Source organism: Leiobunum rupestre, chromosome 1 (genome assembly GCF_980474605.1).
Source record: "Leiobunum rupestre chromosome 1, qqLeiRupe1.1.hap1, whole genome shotgun sequence".
Classification (NCBI taxonomy): domain Eukaryota; kingdom Metazoa; phylum Arthropoda; class Arachnida; order Opiliones; family Sclerosomatidae; genus Leiobunum; species Leiobunum rupestre.
In genome coordinates this window covers 40,900,229-40,927,404 of record NC_143384.1, presented here as the reverse complement: position 1 = coordinate 40,927,404, position 27,176 = coordinate 40,900,229, and the positions used below count along the sequence as shown (strand labels likewise).

Here is a 27,176-nt window from a genome sequence, read left to right as displayed (position 1 = left end):
TAAAATAACGCTCTTGCTTGTTGTCGGTCAGGATTGATTATCGCACTTTATTAACCATCATTTGACTAATCTTTAATATATGGTTTTGAAAAAGTTTGATGCCTGTCTAGAACCTTTACATCCATACTAATTAAAATGAGCTCAAAGGAAGATAATTAATTTGAACAATCACTTAAGTAATCCAGAAAAGTTATCATTGTATGATGAATCAAATGTTTATTTTCCAGATTGAAATTCTAAACCACACCAGGTCAAGAATGACACTACTTCAATAACTCAGTGAATTACGGAATACTGCTCTTTTTCGTATGCGATTTCGGTGATTTGAACTAGGAAATCCCAATTCCAATTAAGTAATCCAGAAGAATTTAGCGGTGTAGTTGAGGTAAATTGGCTCAAGGCAGATTTTACACAAAACATTAGACTTTTCACTGAGATAGATAATGGGGTTTAATTTTTTAATTTAATTGGAATAAAATAAACCACGCTTGGTTTTTGTATGTTCGCTTCGTAACATTTTAAAGTCCTTTCGAGTGTTAAACTCTGATGAACCTTTCTCTGCCCAATATGATATTTATACTTCAAATTACGTCATTATAATTTTTAAAATTAACAACTTAACTATGAGATAAGTAGTAGAAGGAAAGTAAGGGCGAGGCTCCGAACCCGGGTTCGGGTTTGGGTTCGGGATCGAGATCCGGGATTTATGGGATGAAATGGGGGTAAAATAGTCAAAAAGTCAATGTATTTATGATATTTCTCGCGACGATTTGTTTTTTCGTATATCAACATATTGTGTCCAGGCCAGCTTGTTCATTTATCAACGCTTATCTCGAAAGATACTTGAACGTATATCTTATCGCGTTTTATCGTACGGAATAAGTTAAAATGATGTAAAAATTGATAACCTAGGCGGCGCGTGCGCGGATTCCCCGGGAGGCGCGGTTAATTTGAATTTAAGAGTGTTTTGACGTCATGGAATATTCGTTGTTAAAGTAGAATGGAAATATTTTAAACTTCATTTTAATAGCATTAACGCGTAAGTAGTACTTAAATATGATTGACACTTGAACCTATCTCACGAGTATTTCAAACGAATATTTCAAGTTTAAGTATGAGAAACGTATCGTTCTCAAATGATACTTGAATATACTATAAAAGGGGTTGTATAGGGTTGTCGGAGATCATTCCACGGTTAACTGCGATAGCTAAATTCAAGATGTCTAAAGCTCAACATATTTGCCCTACGTGCGCGAAAAGTTTCGCTACCAAGTCCTCCTTAAATCGGCATGTTAGAGAAGTACACGGTGATAGACATACGTTTGTCTGTGAAGTATGTGGTAAAAATGTTGCTAGATTGGAACATTTCAAGAGTCATCAACGAACTCATGACTTGAATGTACCCGGTCCTTCTGAACCCATGGACCTGTCTCGCACACCGTCACCAATACAACTTTCATCAGCATCTTCCCGTACACCATCGCCATACCGTCCACCTTCACCTAGTCTGCTTCAAGACATTCAACTAGAATCCCTCCGTACACAACCATCTGCAACGGATTTACCCGACAACCCAACACCATCACCTGCTCCCGCCTCATCAATACTTGATGAAACACCACCAGCATCCCCAAGTATGGTCCTGGCCTTGAATGATACGCTAGCGTCTATTCGTTATAATGCCGAAGACTATGATATTGATGCAGGGATGTTTATTGGACGTTACCGAGCTGCTTTCCGTAAATTTCTAATGGAAAGACTTGCCAGTAAACGCGGAATAAAATGGTTCTTACTCGTAAGATCTGTTTATATGAGACCTTTAGGAGGGGTGGAACAAAGAGCGGAAGTACGACCCTATTTCCGGAGCACTATGCAAACAACATTAACGCTCGACGTCATTGAAAGCCAGCTGAATGACTGCATTGAAACAATACAGTCAGCAGCGGAAAACTTTGAAGCGACAGGTATGTACTAAAATTTATAAGTTATATTTTGAACTAAAACATTATATTTTTGATAGGATCGGGTTGGGTAATTGATCGTATTCTGCATGTAGAATTAAATGTAGCATCTTACCAACCGTTGCGGGGGTCATCGTATATGGAACTACCTGAAAAACTATCTCGACGTCACGCGATTCTTAATATTAGAAACGAAAATGATGAGAAATGTTTTCTCTGGTCAATTCTAGCTAAACTTCACCCAGTTTCTAAGCTTCATCACCCTAACAGTGTTTCCAAATATAGACCTTATGAAAATGAACTTGATACCAGTGATATATCTTTTCCTTTCAAATTAAACGCTACAGAACTTAAAAAATTTGAATTAATGAATAATTTATCAATATCTGTGTTCGGCTTCTCGGGAGATATATTCCCTCTTTACGTAAGCGCTAACAAGTGTGGTAAGGAAAGGGAGGTTGATTTGCTATACATCACCGATGAAACTCAAGATATTGACGATGGGAATAGACATTACTGTCTTATACGAGACCTAGGAAAACTGTTACAGCATCTAACAAAAAACAGAAGCACAAGTTATTACTGCAGGTAATTTAGTTTCCAATATATTAGTTTGCAATCTACTAATTATTTTCTGTAATAGAATGTGTCTTCACCGATTCAGTGGAAACAACGCGGAACAGCGACGTGATGCACATATCGAAGAATGCGCCACCCACGGCGTCCAAAAAACAGTTTTCCCTACCAAGAAGAAGACGCTTTATTTTGATAAATATGAGTGGACGGAAAAAGTAAAAATAAAAATTATTTAATTTAACTCTTAATGAAATGAAATTATTAGGTGCAGTATGTATTTTACGCCGATTTTGAAGCAATCCTACCGAGAGTTCAAGGATGTGATCTAGATCCCGATTTAAATACCAGCAAAGTAAACATGCACATCAGCTGCGCGTATTCGTGGGTGCTTGTTGGGCCTAACGGTAAGTTATTTGACAAAATTCCCTTTAGATATATTACAATAGGATACTTATAGGTGTACCTGTTCGAACCGATTGCTATCGAGGACAAGATGCAACTCGAAGATTTCTGGAGTCTATTCTGGAATTAGAGAAGGAGTTGATGGAACTCATTGAGACAAATGTACCAATGATTATTACCCCGGAGGAGGAGGAACAGTTTCAAGCTGCTACGCATTGCTACATTTGTCAGAAACAGCTAAATCAGGGAAATATGCCCGCTGTTCGAGATCATTGTCATTTCAGCGGAAAATATAGGGGGCCAGCGCATAACGTCTGTAATCTTCAAAAGAAAGTTCCAGAATTTATCCCTATTTTCCTTCATAACCTTAGCAGGTGAATTTATTAAGTTAATTAACCAGGAAATATACCTAATAATAATAAATCTTCATAGGTACGATTTACATCTTATATGTCAGGAGATTGGTCATTTTAAGGAACAGACACTTGACTGTATTCCTTCCACTAGCGAAAATTATATTTCGCTGAAACTAGGTAAAATATATTTAATTATGAATTTAACCTTAACATTAATTTTATTGTTTTTTAGGGAGATTTCGGTTTTTAGACTCTTATCGATTTCTAAGTGATAGCCTCGATGCTCTAGTATCTAATCTCGTTTTGGAAGGAGCCAGTAAATTCCAGATTGTTAAGAAATATTTTGAAAGTGAGAAAGTTCAACTGCTTTTGCGGAAGGGGGTCTACCCGTACGAGTATATGGACGATGAAAAGAAATTTGACGAGACGATGCTGCCACCTAGAGAAGCGTTTTTCAGTTCATTGAAAAATCAAAATATTTTAGAATCTGATTATTTACACGCCCAAAATGTTTGGACAGCGTTTAATATTCAAACATTAGGTAAAATTACAATAGTAAAAATATTTCAAATCTCTTAAACTCGGTTTTCGTAGGAGAATACACCGACCTCTATGTGAAAAGCGATGCGTTGCTCTTAGCCGACGTTTTTGAAAATTTTAGAACATTATCTATAACTCATTATAAACTAGATCCCGCTCACGCTTACACCGCACCAGGTTTAGCCTGGCAAGCAGCTTTGAAGATGACCGATGTTCGCCTCGATCTCATACTTGATATAGATCAACACTTATTTATTGAAAAGGGTAACGCTTTTGTGATATTTTAAATATTATTGTATTTACATTGAATTTTTAGGGATTCGAGGCGGTGTTTCAATGATCTCAACTCGTTATTCTGAAGCGAATAACAAATATATGGCCGACACATATGATTCGTCTAAAGAGAGCAGTTATATATGCTATTTAGGTAATTTACATTTTTAAAAAAATATATATATATTTTTTTTTTTTAATTATATTAATTAACTTAATTTAACTTAATTGAAGATGCTAATAATTTGTACGGTGCTGTTATGTGTGAACCACTACCGCTAGGCGACTTCCAGTGGGTTCAGGAGGATGATTTGCAAACACTCTGTGAAAATATTCTAAGTATTCCCAATAACGTTGAAAACGGATACATTTTAGAGGTAAATAACAAGTGTTATAATTATTGAATTATATTTTTAAAGAATTGTTTCCTTTGCAGGTGGATCTTGAATATCCTCCAGAGTTGCATGACTTACATAACGATCTCCCAGTAGCGGCGGAATCTAAAGTTATTACACATGATATGCTATCTCCATACTCCAAAGATCTCTTAGGAAAATTAAATATTAAGGAGAATCAAAGTCTACCAAAACTTCTTCCTAATTTAAATAATAAAGAGAAATACATAGTACATTACCGCAATTTAAAATATTATGTAGAATTAGGTTTGAAAATAACCAAGGTTCATCGAGCTCTAACCTTCACTCAAGGAAAATGGTTAGAAAAATATGTTAGATTCAACACTGAACAGAGGAAATTATCCAAGAGTTCATTTGAAAAGAATTTCTGGAAACTAATGGTTAACTCTGTTTTCGGGTAAATCAATTTAAATAATTTATTGCTGTTTTTTTTTCCCTTACTTCATTTAATTCTTTAGAAAAACAATGGAAAATTTACGGAAGCATATAAATTTCGAGTTGATTCATAAACCAGAAAGAATGTTAAAAGTTACAAGTTCCCCGCAGTTTGAACACTTTACCATCTTTAATGAAGAGTTAGCCGGCGCTCATAAGAAGAGAGCTAAAATTGTTCTTAACCGGCCTATATTTACCGGATTCACCATTCTAGATTTATCCAAGGAGCTCATGTATCGGTTCCATTATGGATTCATAAAAAATACGTACGGGGACAAAGCATCACTATTATTTACAGACACTGGTAATTTAATTTAATATGCATTTTTTATTTAAATAGTACTAATATATAAAATATTTACAGACAGTCTAACGTACAACATTAAGACGGATGATGTTTATAAAGACTTTGAAGTTCATAAAAACCGCTTTGACTTCTCTGATTATCCACCTTCGCATTTCCTTCATTCTAATCAGAATAAAAAAGCTCTCGGTTATTTTAAAGACGAGACAAATTCGCAGTTAATTCAAAGCTTTGTAGGACTTCGTCCAAAGCTTTATTCTATTAAATTGTACGGGGAGTCTAAGACCGCTGAAGAGATAGAAAAGGAGTTGCGATTGGGGAAATCTTTAGAGTCAATTTTAAACCATAAAAAGGTTTGTAAGGGCGTTGCCATGAACGTTATTAGAAACGTCATCCGCCACGAAGACTATGAACGTTGTCTTTTTAATCAAGAAACCATGTCAGCCGAGATGATGCGTATAGCTAGTTTCAAGCATGAACTATTTACTTTAAATACTAGAAAACTTTGTTTATCACCAAATGATGATAAGAGATACATTCTACCCTGCGGGGTTCGTACATTAGCGCACGGTCATAAAGATATTGAAAAATTATAATGAATGCTTGTATTTATGTATATATAAAAAAAAACTGCTATTGCTATAAATTGTAAAAAAAATTATTTTATTGGATACATTTTACACATAAACTCTTTAATCATTTTATCGTTTACATATTTATCTTTCTTAAACCTAGACACAATGTTATACATTTCTATTCCTTTACACCTGTTTATAGCAAAATAGATACAGAATGCTCCACACGTATTACTAGAATTACTCTGTAATTGATTAGAATTAAAAGTTACAGTTTTACTGTTTCGTTCAATAAAGTCATTAAATTTAAAATAATCTGGCGGGTTTCCAAAGGAATCCATGAATTCACAATTTTTATGTTTAGAAAAATATATTAGAACCCAGTGTTCTCCAGGTTCAGCACTCGTATCGGTATTTACAATAAATAGAGAAGGGAATATTTTTACGTATTTAGGTAGCTTGTCAGCCGCGAACACGCCTTGAAATATACTTTTAGTACTTAAATCTTTTTCAAGAATTTTAGTTATCTGTAGCGAATCCATTAATTACTGTAATCGAAAATCACGGTTCGATTTTTATCAATTTCAATCAAATTTTGAAACTCGGCGTAAATTAGAATGGAAATCGTCTCCGGTAACGGTTTTGCAAATTTTAATTCTAATCTCAGGTTACTGTTTTTTACAAGATGCAAGTGATTAGCGTTGTTATTAAGATCCGAGGTTAAATTGTACGCGAATAAACAATTTCCGTTAGGGTAATCTTCCCGACTTATCTGATTCCCTTCATCTACGTTCCACTGATTAGTTTGAATGAAAAGATTGCAATACGCTTGAATATATAGATTTTCCTCAAAGTTTAGAGATAACGCCTTATGAGGGACGCTGCTACCGTCAATGTACAATCCAATGCTTGATAAATCGAAATGTTGAAAGTTGTACGGGGATTTTTTCAAATCTCCTAGAAACGCTTTTTGTTCCACAAACCCGATAACAACTTTCTTGGGTGCTTGTCCGGTAAATAAATGATCTTGCACACTAGCCATAAGACCAGCAGGTATAGAAAATGAGGTGCACTCCGAACGAGTTACAGGATATTTAGCGGTTCCATATTGTAGCGCCTTGGCTTGAGCGAGCGATAGTTCCGGTATCACTTTAACTTTCCTCAGATAAAGGGAAGCTGATAAAATCTCCACTTTACATTTTACGTCGGAATGAACGCAAAAAGCTGCTCTATTTTTATCGAATTTAAATTTCAAATCAACCATATTTAATAAAAAGCGTGGTTGTTGACATAAATCAGTATGGACTACGCCTAACAAGTCAATCGCCCCTTTTTGCGCTAAACTCGCTCGTTTAGAGAAACCATCGTTATCGAAAAATGAATCGAACTTTCCAGGCGTATCCCGATAGAAAAGTGAACTCGTTAAATAACTTTTTTTCGCAGAATCTCCGAACGTTAATAAAGTTTGTATCATACTTTTATAAGCGTAATTTTGACTGGAAGGTGTTACTGATCTTTCATTAAGAAATACGTGGACGTCGCTAAAAAGCGAATGAAGAAACAAATTATCGGGGGCGATATTGTCGGCTGGAGTTCCGGCGGCCCCACCCGCAACACCTGGAACCGCGGGTTGCGGTAGTTGACCATTATCTTTAGTTACCTTAACTCGAACGTGCAGCAAAGTTTGTGAAAGGTCTATATACGTTTCAGAGTTACCGTTGATAGAAAATGTAATTGATGCGTTATCAACTATATTTGATATTGGATTATACTCAACCCATTCTCCACCAATAATCGAAGATTGTGTCATAGGTACTTGAAACAAATCTAGCTCGGAATTTATACACTCAACTGAGTGTGGGTGTAAAAGGGACATTATGAGAATATATCGGAACGTTTAGGGAACCGTCCTTTCGCTATCCTGCCTGCTGTTGAAATGGCGCTTTTCGACTGAGTTCGTTTCCTTTTATTTCCGGAACCCGTCATTCTTTTAATATGATCCGTAGCTGAAGATGTTAGTCTCATGGCTTCATCAGCTGCTGAAGCTAAAGTTTCCCTTCCAGCGTTAATAGAATTCGATTTAAGCGCTGTTTTAATTGGGACTCCGCTAACAACATCGGTCGCTACTTTCGCTCCGGTACTTAAAAGTTTTTTCCCCAAGTAAGAAGCGCCTTTCTTCAGTAAAGGTACCGCGAATCTAAACGCTGAAGATAATATATTTCCTAGTCCATGTCCTCTTTGCACGGCTAAACCTCTATATACAGGTATTCCACCGAAACCAACCTGGTTTAAATAGTAACTTTCATAATCAGTTCTTGAAGGTGAATATTCAGACCTCATGATGTTAACTGTTCGCTCTCTTAAGCTAGAATGAGGGTGTGTCCTGAATGATTAAAGGTTTATAGTGAAGTCCACATTTTACGGGGTTTAAAATGTAATACAACGTGAGCTTTTCCACTATGAAACTGTATTGGCTCACCTAAATCATCTGTTATATTAATCTCTATAGTCTTAATATTATTACACACGACTGGTAGGTAATGAGGTTGTGAAAATATTTTTGTAGTTGTTTTCCCATTAGACTCGGCTTTCTCTTCGACGCTTATGATTCTTAATAGAGGTGCTAAACTATCCCCAACAACGCTATTTTCAACCAGATCAGAATAAACGAATAAGGAATGTAACCCAGCGTTCATATCAACTGGGTAGGGGGTTATCATTGAATTTAAAATGGTGAAATCATTATCTCTTCTATCCTTAAAACCTAGTAAAATCGATAGATCGGGGCCAATTACAGCTCTGATTTTCGGTTGCAATTTAACTTTAATTCGATTAGAATAATTTAAATAAGCGAATGTAACTTGTTCTTCTTGGTTGTGGACGTTCATAACATGTAATAGTTCTTCCGGAGTTTTATAAAAACCCGCGGGAACTTCAATTATTTTATCATATTCGAGAGGGTCTTTAACTAGAGGGTTATCAGTCATTTTATCATATTCGAGAGGGTCTTTAATAACCAATAGATTAGGTTTTCGAACGTTATGCCATGTCCGAGGATAGCTTATTTCCGCTAACCCAACTTCGTACTGTTCCTCAAATCTTAACGGTTCAGCTAAATACGTTCGAAATTTACCAACGCTATTATCTTGGTAATATAATGACGAGGAATCTGAAGGTAGCGTTACGTAAAAACTCATTTTAAATCCACTTCTTGTATCCAAGAATTAAATGTAGGGTCGTAATCTTGCCACTTGACATACAGTTCTACGCGGCCGTCCGATTTTTTCCTCTTTTTTATTACTTTTTCGATTATGAAGTAACAGTCTTTTAAATCTCGACCAACAATCTGAACCTCCTCTCGATAGAATACTCCTAAAATGGGGTTAGAATTTAAATCCATCAGCTTATATACAGGTGGGTCACGTGGTAGTCTCTCAGCTATTTTAAACAATTCTGTAGTAAAATTCGGGTTATATTTCTTATCGAAAATTGATAAATTTCTACTTATTCTACAAATATCTCCAATTTCAAACGCGTATGTTAACGGAGGAGAAAAATTTACCGAACCGTAAAGATTTTTCCATATTTTAGCAGAGTTATCTAGAGTAACTTCTGCGGGTTTACATTTAATTGATCTGTGATAACTATTGTTATAAGCGTTTATAATATCATCTAAAACGTCGATATATTTAAGGGTGTTATTCTGCGTGAAATAGCGATATAAACGAGATTTAAAACTTCTAATGAATCTTTCAATAATGGACGCTTTCATTTCCGATCGGGTAGCGAAAAATTTAATGTTCCTTCGTTGTAATTCACTCTGCACTTCTTGACAGACAAATTCGTTTCCATGATAACTTTGAATTCTTTTCGGTTGACGGCCTTTTTCAAAAACGTTACGTAACGCTTCTAAAATTGTTACACCTTTCTTATTTTTAACCGCTACAGTCATAGCGTATTTGCTAAATATGTCGATAATACATAATACGTAGCGAGATCCTGAATTATATTTAGACAGCTTCTGAAAATCTGCCAAGTCCGCTTGCCACTGTTCGTCAATTCCATAAACAATAGTTCGATTTCGTTTGAATCGTCTTCTAGCAGGTTTATGCAGCGTATATGTATCCTGCTTTATTAGAAATTGTTTTACTTTTTCCAATGAAACCTTTAAACCTTTAAGTCGAGCTGAATTATAGAGCGCTCGAACTCCAGCGAATGACCCTGGGTCTGCGGGGTTAGTATAGATCTGCTCAAGTTCTTTCTCCATATTGGGTAATATTTTGATGTAATGGTATGTAACGCCAAAAAAGGAAATTAAATAATTCTAATATTATAATAACTATGATAATTAATACAGCTGTGATAATTTTCGGTGATTTTGAAAATGATTGTGATAAATAGGCTAAAAGTCCTAAAGAGACCGTTTCTGTACAAACTTCCATTGTAGGCTTATACTATGAAATGAGAACAAAATTATCAGGTTAATATATTTTATTTAGTATGTATCCAAGGTCTTAGAGGACTAGGTGAAGATGATGATAACATTGAACTACTTGGTGGTGTATGAAATACAGCGAATGTTTTTAACAGTGTCAATCTTACAGGATTTTTAATTAAACGTTTTGAAATATTTGACTTATGAATACCCTCGTAAAACTCAGTAACTCCTATAGGATCAATCGCTGTTCCAGGCGTTTTTCTCACAGCGTCATACAAAAGATCGATTATATTAGATCCTCCAATCACTTGTCCTCGAATAGAAAGCTCTCCTGAGTTAGTCCATCTAATATATCTCGGATCTTCCGTAGTCGCTCGGTATAATGAAATCGCATCACTAACATAAGTTGCAGGTAGAGAATAAGATATTTGCGCGAACCAAGTTTTAGGTCGTTCAGAGTTTTCAATAACGGGAGAGATTTGCTCTTTACGTACGTAAGTTAACCGTCGTTGGAGAGTTTGATTGTATAATGCTAATTTCTCTGATTCGTTTAAATCTGGATTATCTAGAATAGATTTCATTTCATCATCGAGTGTCTTCTCTTTTTGAAGTTCAGGTGTTTCTTCTGTTTTGGAAGGTGTATTGTTTTTTAATCTCTCCATTACATCTTCAGGTACTAGAAGCATTTTTCGAGCCATCATCGGTTTATAGCTCGGCTTATTGCACTTCCGGCGACTGAGCTAACGATAGATAGCAGTGGCGCTAATAAAAATGGAAGAAAACCACCTTTTTGTACCAGTATCTTTCGTCGTTTTGATATCGGGTTCTTCTTCGACACGTTTCGTATAACCGCGCTATGTTTCTTTAACCGCTTACGATGACGTTCTGACAGTTCAATTGTTCCGTGCAATACATTTATACAACATTCAACGAGAGCCAATATAGCTTCCTTGCTAGCGTATTTAATAGCTGTCTTTCTTTGATTTAGATTACAGGATGTTAGGAAACGTAGAAAGTCTAGGTTTTCCTTTACTCGTTTTGAGACATCCATTTAGAGATTTTCTTGGCCTTTCTTAAAGCGCAATGAACAGTTTCGGAATGAAAAGGGCAGTTTAATTCAACGTCTTCTAGTTCTGATAATTTAGGACAGCCGATATCTTCGATGTTAGTTACTGGAACACCGAGGAGTGTCGATAATACTGCAGCTTTTTCTAAACCTTTAGTGAAAAACGAAGTAGCTTTTTCCGCTATCTGATTGCAAATGTCACGTCTCGTTCTGTAAGGACGTTCGCCGTCATTCCATCGAAGATGACAAATGTTATGAGATATCCATCTGCATTGTCTTTTATCTTCGTTTGAAAGCTCTTTGAAAGGGTATGGAGATTTGAAAGTAAACACTTCCGATTCTTCAGTTTCTAATACTACGTAAGCTAATTCTTTAATAATCCACTCTCGATTAACCCTAAAAAAATTCCCTTCTATAATACACTTCATTTTGGAATAAAGACAGCCGATTCTTCACCCGGTATTAAACCTGTTCGTAGTAAATACTGATCTGGGGTGTGAGGTTTCAAGTCAACTAATAAATACCCAAATTTCCGTGACGTAGCTTGTTGAAACGCATCAATAACGTATTTGCTATTGGTTGGAGATATCTGTCTCGCGAGATGATAAATTGTTGATTTATCTCGTGGTGATTTAAAAATAAATAGATAATGAGCATTTAAATTCAAAGTTCTTATTTCTTTTCCGGGGTAATAAAGGTTTTGCATTAAAATTAGTACGGAGGTGTTTCTGTGATGAGATCCACGAATAAATAAATTAGTTACATCTTTATTATTAGATATCTCGCATAACAAATCGTCTAAAATAACTAAATTCCTAATTTGCGGGTTTAATATATTAACATCGAGTAACCCTTCGTGAAACTCGACTGAAGGTGTGTGTTCTAATATTGATTGAAATAGTTTCGGCTGATACTCGGTATAACACCATATTATCCTCTCCGGAGGAGGGGATATGCATGTCTTCTTATGTTGAATCAACCGTCCCACCAGGAATGACTTTCCGCATTGGGTGGACCCGGCTACAAGCCCATTCATTGGATGTTGTAAGCTTAAATCCATAATGGTTAATGAGAATCGGAACATTAGTGCAATCAATTTTTAACAAGTTTTTAGCATTGCATATTATTAGTGACATTATATTATTTAAAATTTCTTTCGACAATTCACAGCGAATAGTAAACATTTCAATAATATTTTCACAATCTACCGACATAATTATTTCATAAAAATGCAAATCTACGCGCTTAGAATAATCCGTCATGATACAATCATGCTGGAGTTGAGATGGATGATCAATTTGGCAGCCATTGCACGCTTTCTTCAGAGCTTCGTGTAATTGTTTAATTACAACGTTAGTCATCGCCTCCTTTATTTCCTTGATTTTCTTTAAACACTTCTGAATCGACTCGTACTGGTCGAGGAAATTCAACCAAGAAGATTGAGCGAAAGCTACCCCTTCTTTAGTCGGTAACAGTTTTCCATAGTTTACGCCATAACCATGGTACATTTGTCTAACATCTAAAACCTTTTGTTGGGCAAATCTATGAACCGAAAACCGTTTGGTTTCAGAACCTGTGAAAACCCACGAAGTTTCAGCTTCGTTATTGAAATAAGCTTCAATGGCATCTTTCTTTGTCCATAGCTCTTGCAGTTCCGCTTCTGTTAGTTTGATACCCTTTGTTAAATCTAATAGACCGCAGTAGATGGTTTCATCTGCATAAACGATTAACCCTTTGTCAGCAGACACAGGAAATGAACAATTCCTATAAAATAAATACATTAAGACAAAGTTAAGAATTATCACTGAGTATTCCTACTTACATTTTAAGGTTCCTCGGAGTCACTTCCAATACAATTCAGATGGTGAACTTTCTAAATATGGTCTTACTATTATACGGTTTTCCCTTTTTATACTCTGAAATTATTTATCTTCGATATCTTATTTTTTAAAATGGAGTTTAAAATTAATTCCATTCTACGTATACGCATTTTGAAGTGTATCGCGTTACGTATATAGGAATTTACCCGGTCCTCATACGGAATCACGTGTACAATTACAATACTTGAGAACGATACGTTTCTCATACTTAAAATATTCGTTTGAAATACTCGTGAGAAAGGTTCAAGTGTCAAGCATATTTAAGGACTACAATGATATTAAAATGAAGTTTAAAAATATTTCCATTCTACGTCATTTTAACAACGAATATTCCATGACGTCAAAACACTCAAATCCATGTTTTAAATTCAAATTAACCGCGCCCCAATCCGCGCACGTTAACCGCGTCCCATATTCCATGACGTCAAAAAACTCTTAAATTCAAATTAACCGCGCCTCCCGGGGAATCCGCGCACGCGCCGCCTAGGTTATCAATTTTTACATCATTTTAACTTATTCCGTACGATAAAACGCGATAAGATATACGTTCAAGTATCTTTCGAGATAAGCGTTGATAAATGAACAAGCTGGCCTGGACACAATATGTTGATATACGAAAAAACACATCGTCGCGAGAAATATCATAAATACATTGACTTTTTGACTATTTTACCCCCATTTCATCCCATAAATCCCGGATCTCGATCCCGAACCCAAACCCGAACCCGGGTTCGGAGCCTCGCCCTTACTTTCCTTCTACTATAAGTTGCTTTTACCTATGGCATTTAGTTTTAATACCTTTATGGTAGATTTTTACTTTTACCACTTAATTGAGGTAGCTACAACTAATGATTTAAGCTCTTATTTAGGTTTTAAATATTACCTTGTTCATTTTTTATATTATCAGATTTTGTGCAATGAATACGATCGTCTTATGGTCAAATTTCTGTGTTTACGACTGTTTTTGCTTGCTGTACAAAGGCAATTGATAGAATGTATTTTAATAATTTTTAAGGCATATCACTCTCTACCGAATTTGGTTCTCTGACAAACTGAATCATGTTTTGGAATCTGTAGAATTTTCTAAAACAACATAATTTAATTTAAAATATAGAAGAAAACATTATTGGATAAAATATTTACCGGGTCATTTGCATTTTACTATCAAGAGTTTCGTTATTTTAAGTCTTGGAGTAAGGTTTAAAGTGAAAGGTACGAACATTAAATATTCACGATAAAATATTTTAATATTACAAAAGAGCTAAAATTAAATTAAACCTAAAGCTATTTACTCGACGTTTCCTCATTTTATTTAATACATAAGATAATCGATGCACCAAATAGCATTAGTCAGAGCTTAACTTTCATTATGGAAATATATATATACTGTTTATGATATCTACGAAACGTGAAATGATAAATACATTTCACCCAAATGGGCTTTCTCTTCTGCACTAACTGTTGTCGGAGAAAAAAACGTTATCCTTTGACAATCAGTGTAAGTACTATTTACTTCTCCTGAAAGCACGGGAATCTTTGCACTCCATTAAAACGAAAATTAGAATGCTTACCACTTTCATTCTACGTCATCGGGTTATATTGAGCCTTGCAAACGCCATCTATTCATTCCATAGCAACAGTTCCCAGAAATAGACTATCTTCTAAGCTTACAATTTTAAGGCCCTATTTTTATATCTTGTTAAAGGACCATAATATATTAGTTTACACTTATAGAAATGAATTTTAGCGTTGCTTTTAATCCCTCATACACACAGTAAGCTCACCCTTAAAAATGAAATGATCTCGGTATCTCAATTGGCTCCATAATTACCCTCTCTCAACGCGCTTGAAGCGTTTGTTATTGAAGGATTTCCTTCCTCCTTTCGCACCGGGGTTAAATATACCATGGTGAGGATGGTCTCAAAACGCAAAAAAAATGTCAAAATAGTCCACTCAAAGGTTAAGATCAACGTTGTCATGGTTGGGATCCAGTGCCTGCACGGTTTTACCAACCTTGGTTGGGATCAAAGGTCTTCGGGGAATATTGGCTTGCAATATTGTTCAAAATGAAAGTAGGGAGACTTTGGCTAGGTATATTGTTCAAAATGAAAGTAAGGAGATTTTGGCTAGCTATATTGTTCAAAATGAAAGTAAGGAGATTTCGCTAGCTATATTGCTCAAATGAAAGTAGGCAGACTTTGGCTAGCTATATTGTTCAAAATGAAAGTAGGCAGACTTTGGCTAGCTATATTGTTCAAAATGAAAGTAAGGAGATTTCGCTAGCTATATTGCTCAAATGAAAGTAGGCAGACTTTGGCTAGCTATATTGTTCAAAATGAAAGTAAGGAGATTTCGCTAGCTATATTGCTCAAATGAAAGTAGGCAGACTTTGGCTAGCTATATTGTTCAAAATGAAAGTAGGCAGACTTTGGCTAGCTATATTGTTCAAAATGAAAGTAAGGAGATTTCGCTAGCTATATTGCTCAAATGAAAGTAGGCAGACTTTGGCTAGCTATATTGTTCAAAATGAAAGTAAGGAGATTTCGCTAGCTATATTGCTCAAATGAAAGTAGGCAGACTTTGGCTAGCTATATTGCTCAAATGAAAGTAGGCAGACTTTGGCTAGCTATATTGTTCAAAATGAAAGTAAGGAGATTTCGCTAGCTATATTGCTCAAATGAAAGTAGGCAGACTTTGGCTAGCTATATTGTTCAAAATGAAAGTAGGCAGACTTTGGCTAGCTATATTGTTCAAAATGAAAGTAAGGATATTTCGCTAGCTATATTGCTCAAACGAAAGTAGGCAGACTTTGGCTAGCTATATTGTTCAAAATGAAAGTATGGAGCTTTTGCCTTGCTATATTGTTCTAAATGAAAGTAGGGAGCTTTTGGCTTGCATTATTGTTCAAAATGAAAGTAAGGAGATTTTGGCTTGCTATATTCTTCAAAATGAAAGTAGGGAGATTTTGGCTTGATATATTGTTCAAAATCAAAGTAGATATAGACCTTTTATTTGCAATGTCAGCTTAAGCATGTCTGCATGCTTGAAAGTTTGTTATTTTAAATCGCTTTTTAAACTATCTACATTTTTGGGAATATTTGAAAATAATAATAATAATACTCAGCTAGGCTAATACCCAAGGCACCACCTTAGGCCCAAGTCATTGAGCGACTTTTAATGCCTTAAACCGGTAGCCGGGTTACAATGCGTAGGAGGATGGTGGCAAGCCCTTCAAGCCACACGAGCCAACAGCCCACTTCACTAAATATTACCGTTAACCTCTACAAGTTTTTAAATATTTAAGGTTAATTTGTTTTGTTTTTTCTTTACAATCAAGAGCTACGGTATGAAATAAAATAGAAGAAACCCTTTAAAATACTTCTACAGAAGAAATGATTAAACCATATTAAGTAGCAGACTGTCTAATCATAGAAAAATCTTTCATTTGAATGCTTTGGCAAATTTGATTGCATTCAAGAAAATCTAAATACAAAAAAAAATCAAAGTGGCAGCGTGAGTAATCCGGATTTATGGAACAGAAAAATAAAAATTTCCGACTTAGATTCTCTTGTTCAGTAGGGGTTACACATTTTGAACTCCAAAGGATTCTATAACTAACAATTAGAGATATTTATGGAGGATATGAATGGACATCTTTCGCTTCCAAACCCAAATACCGTCTTAAAGAATCGAAAAAGAGCTAATATAACACGCCATAAAAATCTCAAAGGCGCGATCACAAATTTCATTTAAAGGTCCGCTTCTTGTCGTGAGATCCATTTTTTACAAAGTTTAGGGTGCCCTTTCTTCTTTGGGCCACTATTTAAGACACGGTTAAATTGTATTTGTGCAAGCAAAAAACAAGTTCTTTTTCCGTATAATAGTCATAGAATTTCTTGTTAAATTAATTAATGTAAAAAAGTCCACAAAAAATTAAACACGTTTCTACCTTTTTGCGTAATTTAACTTAATATAAGTTCATAGGTCATTCTTATTAATCATATAATTTCATGTGTTAGTATTAATTTTAACTTACCATATAATTTCATGTGTTAGTACTAACCTTAACTTATCATATAATTTCATGTGTTAGTATTAACTTTAACTTATGGGTCATTCCAGGACAAATTTTCCCACTTGTTCACCAGACCCTCGCCAAATTTCGTGAAAACTTGTATTTAGGGTTATTTTGGCCGTAGAAGTCGATTCTGAAATTTTCAGGACGATTGGTCGAGCGGTTGCTGAGATACAGTGTAGTCACATTTTTTAAAATGACATTGAACCCTACCATTAACCATTTTTTATCTCAGATTCTACTTAACCCAAAAATTCGAAAGAGGGCTCATTTTAAAGGAATTGAAGAGCGCAATGTAAATAACCACGTAGGTTTATGCTATATATAAGATAAAATACAATAAATCAAGTTTTAGATAGTTGACCTTTGACCCTGAAAATAGCCCATTTTTAATTTTCAAAATTTAATTTTTTTCCGCATTCCCTATACGCGCTTTAGTTGCAGTCAAAAAACTGCGAGGGTAATATTTTTGGTTTTCGAGAAAAATAAATAATTTTCTATACCCCTCCTTAAAAAAATATATAGAAATTTAAAAAATATATATAGGGTGTTAACTAAAAAACGATGCAGAGCCAATTACTCAACATGTATTTTAAGTAAGAATTTTAAATTTGCAGGTTACATAGAGGGTGCAGGGGGACAAATGTCAATGAAAATTTCAATGACCTTGAACCAGGTCTTCAAGGTCATTCAAATTTCATCTCGAGAACCATTAGGATTACAAAAATGGTCCCAAGTAGAAATGTGTTCTACGTTTCATTTTAAGTCTAAGCAAATTTGACCCGATCTAATTTGACCAATGGGAAGCCGAGAAATGTTAGACCAAAAACCATAAGGTCGTGTGTGGTATTCTAATCTTAAATTTCTATATATTTTTTTAAGGAGGGGTATACAAAATAATTTTTTTTCTCGAAAACAAAAAATATTACCCTCGCAGTTTTTTGACTGCAACTAAAGCGCGTATAGGGAATGCGGAAAAAAATTAAATTTTGAAAATTAAAAATGGGCTATTTTCAGGGTCAAAGGTCAACTATTTAAAACTTGATTTATTGTATTTTATCTTATATATAGCATGAACCTAAGTGCTTATTTACATTGCGCTCTTCAATTCCTTTAAAATGAGCCCTCTTTCGAATTTTTGGGTTAAGTAGAATCTGAGATAAAAAATGGTTAATGGTAGGGTTCAATGTCATTTTCAAAAATGTGACTACACTGTATCTCAGCAACCGCTCAACCAATCTTCCTTAAAATTTCAGAATCGACTTCTACGGCCAACATAACCCTAAATACAAGCTTTCACGAAATTTGGCGATGGTCGGGTGAACAAGTGGGAAAATCTGTCCTGGAATGACCCTAATGTCATCTACCTTCTTAGCCCTTTCGTCTTGCGCGAATGCTAAGTAATTCTGCACATTAAGACAAATTAGACCACGATACGATTTAAGTCGACTAATAATCTTAACTGATTAAATAATTAATTAAAGGATTCCACATAACGCAAAAGGAGTTGTTCAGAGTTTTCTCCCAAAGCCACAAGCTGATGGGATCGAATCCGGCTCCTCTTGCTGCGAGGCAAAAGTGCTAACCACTCTGTCACCCCACTTTAACAAATAGTAAAAGGAAAATCCATTATTGTTGCATGTATCAATTCTTGCTTTGACGACCTGGCTACGGCCCTGCACTTAATAAAATCCCGAAGTAAATAGAAATAAAATTTCATAAATAAGGGCCTACATACTAAAACAATGAAGCCGCCAATGCCTTCAAAGGGCCTGGATTTGATCGTTAAACTTCTTTACAGCCTTACGGTTCCCTCACTAAAGGGAGTCCCATTAAAGGGCAGCAAAACGAAATTTGATGTTGTTAAAAGTCTAAATATATGATAATTAAGGAATTTATTGCTTTAAAAAACAGAACCCCCTGAGTTCTCGGTTCACATTTGTAAGGGACAAAGTGAAGAATTTCTATTAAGTTATAAACTGGGAACTGGGAAAGCTCATAATTATACCTAGCATTGACTGAAGAAACGCTTAGTTGTGAAATACTTATTGCCCACTCATTCTGTGTCCTAGGGATAAAATTATGATACAAATTGTGAGTGAAATCTAAAGGGGTCGGGTTAGAAAAATGTAAAAAATTGTGCAATTTGTCATGGAAAGAATCCTGCGTATAAACCCAACGAAATTTGCCAGAATATGAAGAGTTAACCGATACGGAAGCAAACTGGATAATAATAATAATAATAATTGCTATCAATTTTAAATTGCTTTGAGATACTATTTGTATTTTCATGAAAGAAGCTAGACAAGAGTCGCAACGTGACACTACGGTCCTTCTTCTGCCTTTTTCTTTATAAACCAGGCCATTAAAAAGCACGATCGTCCTCACGCAACACGCTGCTGGTGCCCCGCCACACTTATAAGCCCAAGGCAGATGGAGACCCGTAGATTCGTGTAGTGCCCCTTTTCGTACAAATATTTCGTTTAGCAACTAATCATTTTCGCTTAAATTGAACCAAATTGGGAGAAAAATTATAGAATTAGGTAAAATAAAGAAATTTCGCTAAAATTGACCCAAATTGGGTAAAATAAAGAAATTTCGCTAAAATTGACCCAAATTGGGTAAATTAAAGAATAGTCGCTAAATGACAGCGATTTTGACAAATTTGGGGTTTTATAGGTAATTATGAATATATATATATATATATATATATATATATATATATATATATAGATTTCCCGATTGCTGAATGGGCTGTTGAGGTACTTATGAAAGTTTTTTAACATTATTATAATAAACACTTTTATTTAACAAAACGGTATTTTCAAGCGAAATTTAAAATTTTAAAATATTTCGATAATTTTTAAATTGATATAATAGCTAAAATCACTAGAGGATTATGATTCCAACCCTAAATGCCACAGGCAACTGTCATTGCAATATAAAACTAGACTGTTTATTGCAAATATAAAGAATTATGTAAACTTGAACCATCACGAATACGACGTGGGGTCAAATAATTAAGGTGTCGAGCCATCTTTAACAATAATTTTATTGAAATTTCGGCTCCAAAATGCTTCTTCGCGTTCAAACAACAAAATTTGGGAAAACCATTTACCGCTAATATTATTTCTCCAAAATTGACGGTGGTTCACATACCATTAAATATGATAGTCTGTCGCGAAGTTATTGCGTAATTGGAAATGTCGGAAGCGGAAACTCGTCACATTTACTTTCTTGGTTAACAAAATTGAAGCCAGGTTAGTGTGAAGGCGTTCAATACGAATGGAAACGCGTTTTGTTCTCAAATTACAAGGTAAGGGATGTTTTCAAAGCGCAATTAGATGCGCATTTTTAATCTATTATTTTCCAGAGCTAAAAGTTTTTACCGTTTACTTCAAATGAGCCTTTATCGGTGATTTTTTGTTTACCTTTACCTGACAATTAGATAAACTAGTAACTGCTCATGGAGAGTTCTCATTGTCCGGCCACATGAATATTTAATTGGGATTTGTTAAACAGAATAGCCTTAAACAATTAATAATCAGCTAGGCTAATACCCAAGGCACCACCTTAAGCCTAAGTCATCGAGCGACTTTTAAAGCCTTTAATTCAGGTGGCCGGGTTACAATGCGTAGGAGGGTGGTGGCAAGCCCTGCAAGCCACGCGAGCCAACAGCTCCCTACACTCATTATTACCGTTAACCTCAACAAGTTTTTATGGAAGGGGAAACCGAAGATCTCGGGGGAAAACCCCTTAAACCAGCGGGGAGAGAACTTGCAAACTCTACGCGGAAGGAGTTGTTCCGAGTTTTCACCCAGTGCCACAAGCTGGGATCGAACCCGGCTCCTCTTGCTGCGAAGCGAAAGTGCTAACCACTCCGCCACCCCACCTATACTATATTATACTATATATCAAATTAAGCGCACATCCAGTGAATCTTTTAGTCTTTTATTTTCAGTATGAAAAATCCACCCGAAAAAGGGAGATAGTCTGTGCCCACAGTACTATCAATCAAGAGTAAATAGGGGGAGAAATTCTATCACTGCCTTCAGATTTTACCTTCCACCATGCTTGACACCCTTTTTAAAGAGCTAGTGATCACGTGATATTTCTAACCAATAAGGATAGCGCATTACGCGCGAAGTAGTGCATTTGTGGTATTCCGGTCCGCGCTCAAGATGAAAATTTTGAATTTTATTCCCTGGCAACCATGTCACCGCCTCGCGATTTCAAATAGTCTCTCTCAGTGGCGTCACCAGGATTTCAAAACTGGTGGCGCTTAAGCCATGAGCACTGGTCAGGGGCGTCTCATTGAGTGATATGGGGAGAGGGGGAGGGGCTCCCAAAAAGGTTTGTAAAGTTGAAACATTGAGACCGACTTGGAAAATTGAAATTTTGATGCCAATTTTTAAGTTTGAAGAAACTTTTCGCCAAGTAAATTGGAAAAATTCTGAATTTTAGGAAGCGCTTAAGAAATTTTTCAGTTGGCTCAAGCGCCGCCTAAAACACCCTAGCGACGCCACTGGTCTCTCTATCAAATGCTGCCAATTATTTCCTTCGATAACAGTTGAGTTGATTTTAATTAATAATTACTATATCAATTGTAAAATAAACAAAAAATGTTCGTAGCTATATCTATTATTTCAGTTAAACTTGCAAATTGTTAGGTCTTAACATCGTAGATATACCAATTAGTCCCGATCTCGGCTCTTAGATGGCGCCACGCTCTCCACGATTTAAGTGAGCGTTTTTCTAGTTACGGTTTATTTCTTTTCAAAAGTCGTTTTATTATTTTTAAATGTCGCATTTTAGTTTCTATCATATATCTACTTTATTTAGGAACTAAATTGACCAAATTATCGAAAGCAAATGTTTAATATTATCGTATTTTATAGATAACTTTTTTTCATCGTGGCGGAGTACAATCGATACCTTTGTGTCCCTGTAAAGAGGCGAGGGGAAAGTCATTTCCGAAGCCAGTGGCGTAAATAGCACCCCCGCAGACCCCGCGGCGCGGTGGGGCCCCTAGTTCTTGGGGCCCCCAAACGTTTATGATTAAAATCGGTGCTATTTAAAAGGGCTCAGAGTCGTTTTTCGCGGGGGGCCCCGGAGTTCCTAGTTACGCCACTGTCCGAAGCCCAAAAATTTTACCCCTCAAATTAGACGTCGTGCGGTTGGACCCAAGTGCCAGACTTTCTCCCCCTATTTACTTTTGCTATGAATGTGACTGTATGGTTAGAAGTGACAAGTGCACCTGTAGAAATCGCTTCTCAGCGTATAGATTCTAGCCTTTCCAACTCTTGCTGTTCTCCATATGATAATATAACATCAATGATGTAACCGTTTAATAAAATGATTTAAGCTTTAAATAAATTTATTTTAGAAGAAATCCTGTATTGATTATTTCTAATGTTCTAGTACGATATAGCATGTACATAATGGTTTAAAGTCTTCTTGTTAATGCACGACTAATAATTAGTAAAATCAATAAGTCGCATTATATATTGAGCGTCAATACGCTTCATTTGGAAATGACCACCTATTTTGAATAATATTTTTTAATAATTTTTGTTTACGATGCTATTAAATTTGAAAAGTAAGATTCTAATTGAAACTCCTTGGGACGAGAAACGCTCAGAGCATTCGACACTGACTCCTGATTTCTTTCGTTTCAATTATATTATGTTTAAATATTAAAATTGTAAGTAAGAACGAACTTAAAAACCCCGGTCTACCGTTGGAATTTCTGGCTATTTTATTTTAATTAATTTAATTAATTTTAATTTTTCACTCGAAGATCTATTTGGTCCAAGTTTCGCGTCTTTTTGTTCGCTCGAAGACCTATAGGTACAGGCTATTAGTAAGTTTTTAAATTTCTTAAAATTTGTTTAGGGTTTAGCTTTATTACCCCTTTTCTTAATGGACTAATCTACTTATTCGCTAATTTTATCATCCTTAAAAACACAAAACGAACAAATTCGTTTCTGCGCGGACTGAGGAAAACTTAATAACAAAATTATTTCTAAAGAATTATTGCGTTATACAAAATGCACGCAAATTATGTAGAATAAGAATCGATTGCATGAAGTGTTTCAAACCATTAAATTTACTAGAGACGAGTCGGGCCCCCGATTGAATCGGGCTTTTTAAGCCCGACCCGGCCCGAGCCCGCTTCGGGCTGGGTCGGGCAGAAATAAATTTTAATTTTTACGGGTCGGGACGGGTCGGGCAAGTTTAATTATTGAAAATTTAGGGTCGGGCCGGGTCGGGCTAATTTTCAATCGGGTCCAGGTCGGGCCGGGTTTCTTTTATTTTAAAATTAAATGGACTGCAACTTCATGGCACGCAACATTTAAAAAAAAAATCAATTCTTCTTCGGTTGGTAAGTTCGTAACGTGTAATGTTCATACCATTATGTCATATTTGTTCTGTAAAGGAAGACCCTTTTAAAAAATGATAATGTATAAAGTCAAGATAGTATTTGTACACAATATTTATTAGCAAATAATGCTTGTATTTTTTAAAATTAACTCAAAAGTCGGTTCGTATGAATGTTTCAAAAAATAAAGTCGTCGTTAAAAAAATATATTTTCAACGTTTGAATCGGTCCAAAACAATTTTTTTTCGTACATAACAACGGTATCTGAGGGCTTTGATATCAATCGAAATATTCACGACGTGAACGCCGTTCATACCTTCATGGAAATAAATGCATATCAGTAATTTTTAAACCGATAATATGTGTATTTAATATTGTTTGGATTTGATAACACGTGTTTGTAAATGTTCGCTCATTCGTCCAGCTCCGTTTTAATATCACGGTACGAAGTGATAACACAATAATATTAGTAAACTTTCAAATTCCATTCACTCATTGCAATATATTTAGACTCGAAGTTTCCTCGACAAATGAAATTGTATCTCGCTATCCTATATTTTCGGAACTAATACTGGTCATGGACTGTGATTGAGTTGAAAGTGACCATCTATGACGGCGAGTTCAAAAAAATACAAAATAAATTATCTGCCCGCCGAAAGTATTTTTAAAATTTGATTGAAAATTTTAAAATTTATTTCCTGCCACAAAAAATGGCATAAAAAATATTGTTATTTATATTTAGTTCATTCTTTTTATTTTATTGGTCAGTAAATGCATTTATTATACTTTAGTATATTTAGTGCAGTTTAACCATTTCGTGTAGCCATTTAGTTCCCACCACCAGTCCGGCGGTATCCATTATATTTATGGAGGTAGTCGTTTCGGTGAATTGACCATGTCAGTAGACGCTTCGGCTAGGCGCCCACTGGCTCTCCGTTTCGTATCCGTCCTGCCTTCCACAAGGCATTGTCTCCGTTACGAAGCAAAGGCTTGTGGAAGGTAGTACGTACACGTTACGAAGAACAGTGAGCGCTTGGACTTCGCCAGAGTTAAGGGAAATACATACAGTTTTAAAATTTTCAATCAAATTTAAAAAATACTTGCGGCGGGCAGATAATTTTTTTTTTTTTACTCTCCATGGTCTAATTAGTGGGAATCAGGTGTTTTGGGGGGGTTAGGTAAAGTGCAATCGTACCGGTTTTCGAGGAGCTATTAGATAAGATAACTTAGATAAGCGGTTATGTAATGTTCCAACTCTTTCAGGAAATTGGGAAATATTTTAAATTGGCTTTCTTTCAAGTGGATGAATTATTCGTTTTCGCCCAGTTTAAAACTAAGAAGGTAAGTTCAATTTCAAAACTAAAATGCTAGTATAGTGTGTCCATTGCGTTATTGCAATTAGCAAATTCACATCTAAGCTGGAGAAAGAAGGTGTACAACCAGCCTCTTAGCCAAGCCCTAGTTGGAAAACTAAATTCCCCCGTTTTTGAAGATGAGTTCGATAGACCCTATCATGAATCAAACGTGTTTTGCTCATTATACACCACACGATCTACGTATTCTCTGACCAATGACAATCAGTGACGTTTAATCACGACCGGTAGTGGTGATGCTGCAACTTTTGCTACTCCCTACTCGGTAGACCTCTCTAAGTTTTAGTTTCAGTTTCAGGTTGATATAGTTCGGGAGACAAGATAGGTCTATTATTAAATATTTGTTGTTTCTAGGTTTATTTTGATTTAAAACGTACACCATGAGTGTTTACGAAGATTTGGTAAGCTGGAGTGAAACCTCGACGATTTATGTTCACTACGACCCTTTGCCAACGGAAATTTGGTTGAAATTGAATGTTAGGGCGAAAGAACCACAATTTTGGAAGATAACCGCCAAACGTCTTGCCTTACGGAAACTGAGCCTGACCGCTGAACCGGAAAACCAATACCGAAATAAAGCGACATTTTGTAACATTCGTATTGATGATATGAACCAATCGCCAACAGAAGTACAAAGTATCGGCACTATCCGCGCAGTTGTCGACGAAAACTATACCTTTAAATGCGAATTTAATTCTGGTTCAAACAATTTCTATAAAATAACTGCCACTTTCGGAGCGAAGCTCGCCAGGAAACCAAAGAGAAATAATTTGGAAAAAAATATGAAAAACATGCAAGAACAAGGGATCCTGACGGACTTTGTCATCAAGACCCAAAGCGACGAGATTCCGTGCCACAAAGTCGTCTTGGCCGGACGTTCTATGTATTTTCGTACCATGTTTACGACCCCGATGAAGGAGACAGTTGAGAACGTTCTTCACTGGGAGGACGTATTCGACGCCACTACAGTCCGGGATTTGCTGCATTACGTTTACGACTCTCGCGTGCCACCCAACATCGGCCAAACGTGTGTATGCCTCCTTGAAGCGTCTCATTTGTGCTTGCTGGACGACTTGAAGTCCATGTGCGAAAACGTCGCCGTTTCCAGGTTCACCAAGGAAAACGTTTTGGAGCTCTTGGTCGTGGCTGAAAAATTTGATTCTCTAATATTAAAGGAAACTGCCGTCAATTTCATAGTCGACAATTTTGACGAATTCAAATGCGATCCAGTAGAGATTCCCGGTTGGGGCGAATTGGAACCCGTGATGTGCAAGAGTTTGTGGTATTCGTTAATAAAAATAATTGGACTCAAAAAGTTGAGAGTGTAAGGAACGCCGTTTGTGGAACGTGTAAATGGAACTTTGGGTTCAAGCATCCACAATTATATTAAATATGTCTTTCCCAATTCATTAAATTTCTCGGGATAAAGCCTGATTTGGAAAAGGGTTTTTAAAGGTTCTAATGCAACGGTTTTCACGTTAATGATAAATAGAATTGCAAGTTGAAGCTACTAACCGGAGTAGATATTCATTAAACTTAACATTTTGAATCGCGAGTCCAGCTCAACAATCTATTGTACGTTACTTTAAAGTTTATTTTCATAACCTCTGTTACAAATACATTTTTTTTAAAGTTAAACTTTTTCTCTTCATATACGTTCTGTTATACTAATAAAGTTTTGCATTAATAGTATAGATGACATATATCATAATATATTTAAATAGTTATTAAGTCGAGGCGTTTCTATAGTGATCCTCTCAGCGATGCCAGGTACCCCACTATGAGAGTCTCATATTGTTCATGCCGCTACTTATTAAAACTTACATAATTAAGTTTAAGATTCGGAGTTATTATTCTATTCTTGACTAAACATATAATTTTTGAAAAATAAAGGAGTATTTTTTGGACTTTAAATTCGAAATTTCCGCCTCGCGCGGACACTATTCGCATCGAAAAGTTTCAATAGGTGGCGCGCGCGCCACGTCGGAATTTGAAAATGTGGGGGAAACAAACCACGCACATTCAATATACAGGGTGAGTCACAGAATTGAAAAATTCGCCGCGAAACCTCCCACGTTTATTTTTCGCGCAAAGAGAGCCGATGTAAACAAACCGTGACGTGAC

General features: G+C 35.8%; 2 protein-coding genes across 4 annotated transcripts; both read left to right on the top strand.

Annotated features, from left to right (window-relative positions):
* The first annotated feature begins 1,420 nt into the window (after window positions 1-1,420).
* Window positions 1,421-4,668, top strand: LOC149962925 (uncharacterized). Its single transcript, XM_090155825.1, has 11 exons — window positions 1,421-1,785; window positions 2,626-2,752; window positions 2,803-2,941; window positions 2,995-3,238; window positions 3,372-3,472; window positions 3,528-3,836; window positions 3,890-4,099; window positions 4,152-4,262; window positions 4,343-4,485; window positions 4,545-4,613; window positions 4,660-4,668. The coding sequence occupies exons 1-11, from the start codon at window positions 1,421-1,423 to the stop codon at window positions 4,666-4,668; spliced, it is 1,827 nt and encodes a 608-aa protein (XP_090011951.1).
* Window positions 4,669-24,921: 20,253 nt separating this feature from the next.
* On the top strand, window positions 24,922-26,628 carry LOC149962924 (TD and POZ domain-containing protein 4-like). 3 transcript variants are annotated; one of them, XM_090180255.1, is made up of 2 exons: window positions 24,922-25,020; window positions 25,407-26,628. In XM_090180255.1, the coding sequence occupies exon 2, from the start codon at window positions 25,433-25,435 to the stop codon at window positions 26,378-26,380; it is 948 nt and encodes a 315-aa protein (XP_090036381.1). In that variant the 5' UTR covers window positions 24,922-25,020; window positions 25,407-25,432; the 3' UTR covers window positions 26,381-26,628. The 3 variants fall into 3 exon arrangements, with proteins under 3 accessions (XP_090036381.1, XP_090036380.1, XP_090036382.1); XM_090180254.1 differs by lacking the exon at window positions 24,922-25,020 and adding an exon at window positions 25,038-25,317; XM_090180256.1 differs by lacking the exon at window positions 24,922-25,020 and adding an exon at window positions 25,329-25,350.
* Window positions 26,629-27,176: the final 548 nt, after the last annotated feature.

Excerpts from the sequence above, each read along its gene's own strand:
- LOC149962925 (XM_090155825.1), top strand. The coding sequence starts at position 1,421 with ATGGACCTGTCTCGCACACCGTCACCAATACAACTTTCATCAGCATCT. Across the intron at positions 4,263-4,342 it reads CAGTTATATATGCTATTTAG|ATGCTAATAATTTGTACGGT; the intron begins GTAATTTACATT and ends ACTTAATTGAAG. Across the intron at positions 4,486-4,544 it reads AAAACGGATACATTTTAGAG|GTGGATCTTGAATATCCTCC; the intron begins GTAAATAACAAG and ends TTTCCTTTGCAG.
- LOC149962924 (XM_090180255.1), top strand. The coding sequence starts at position 25,433 with ATGAGTGTTTACGAAGATTTGGTAAGCTGGAGTGAAACCTCGACGATT.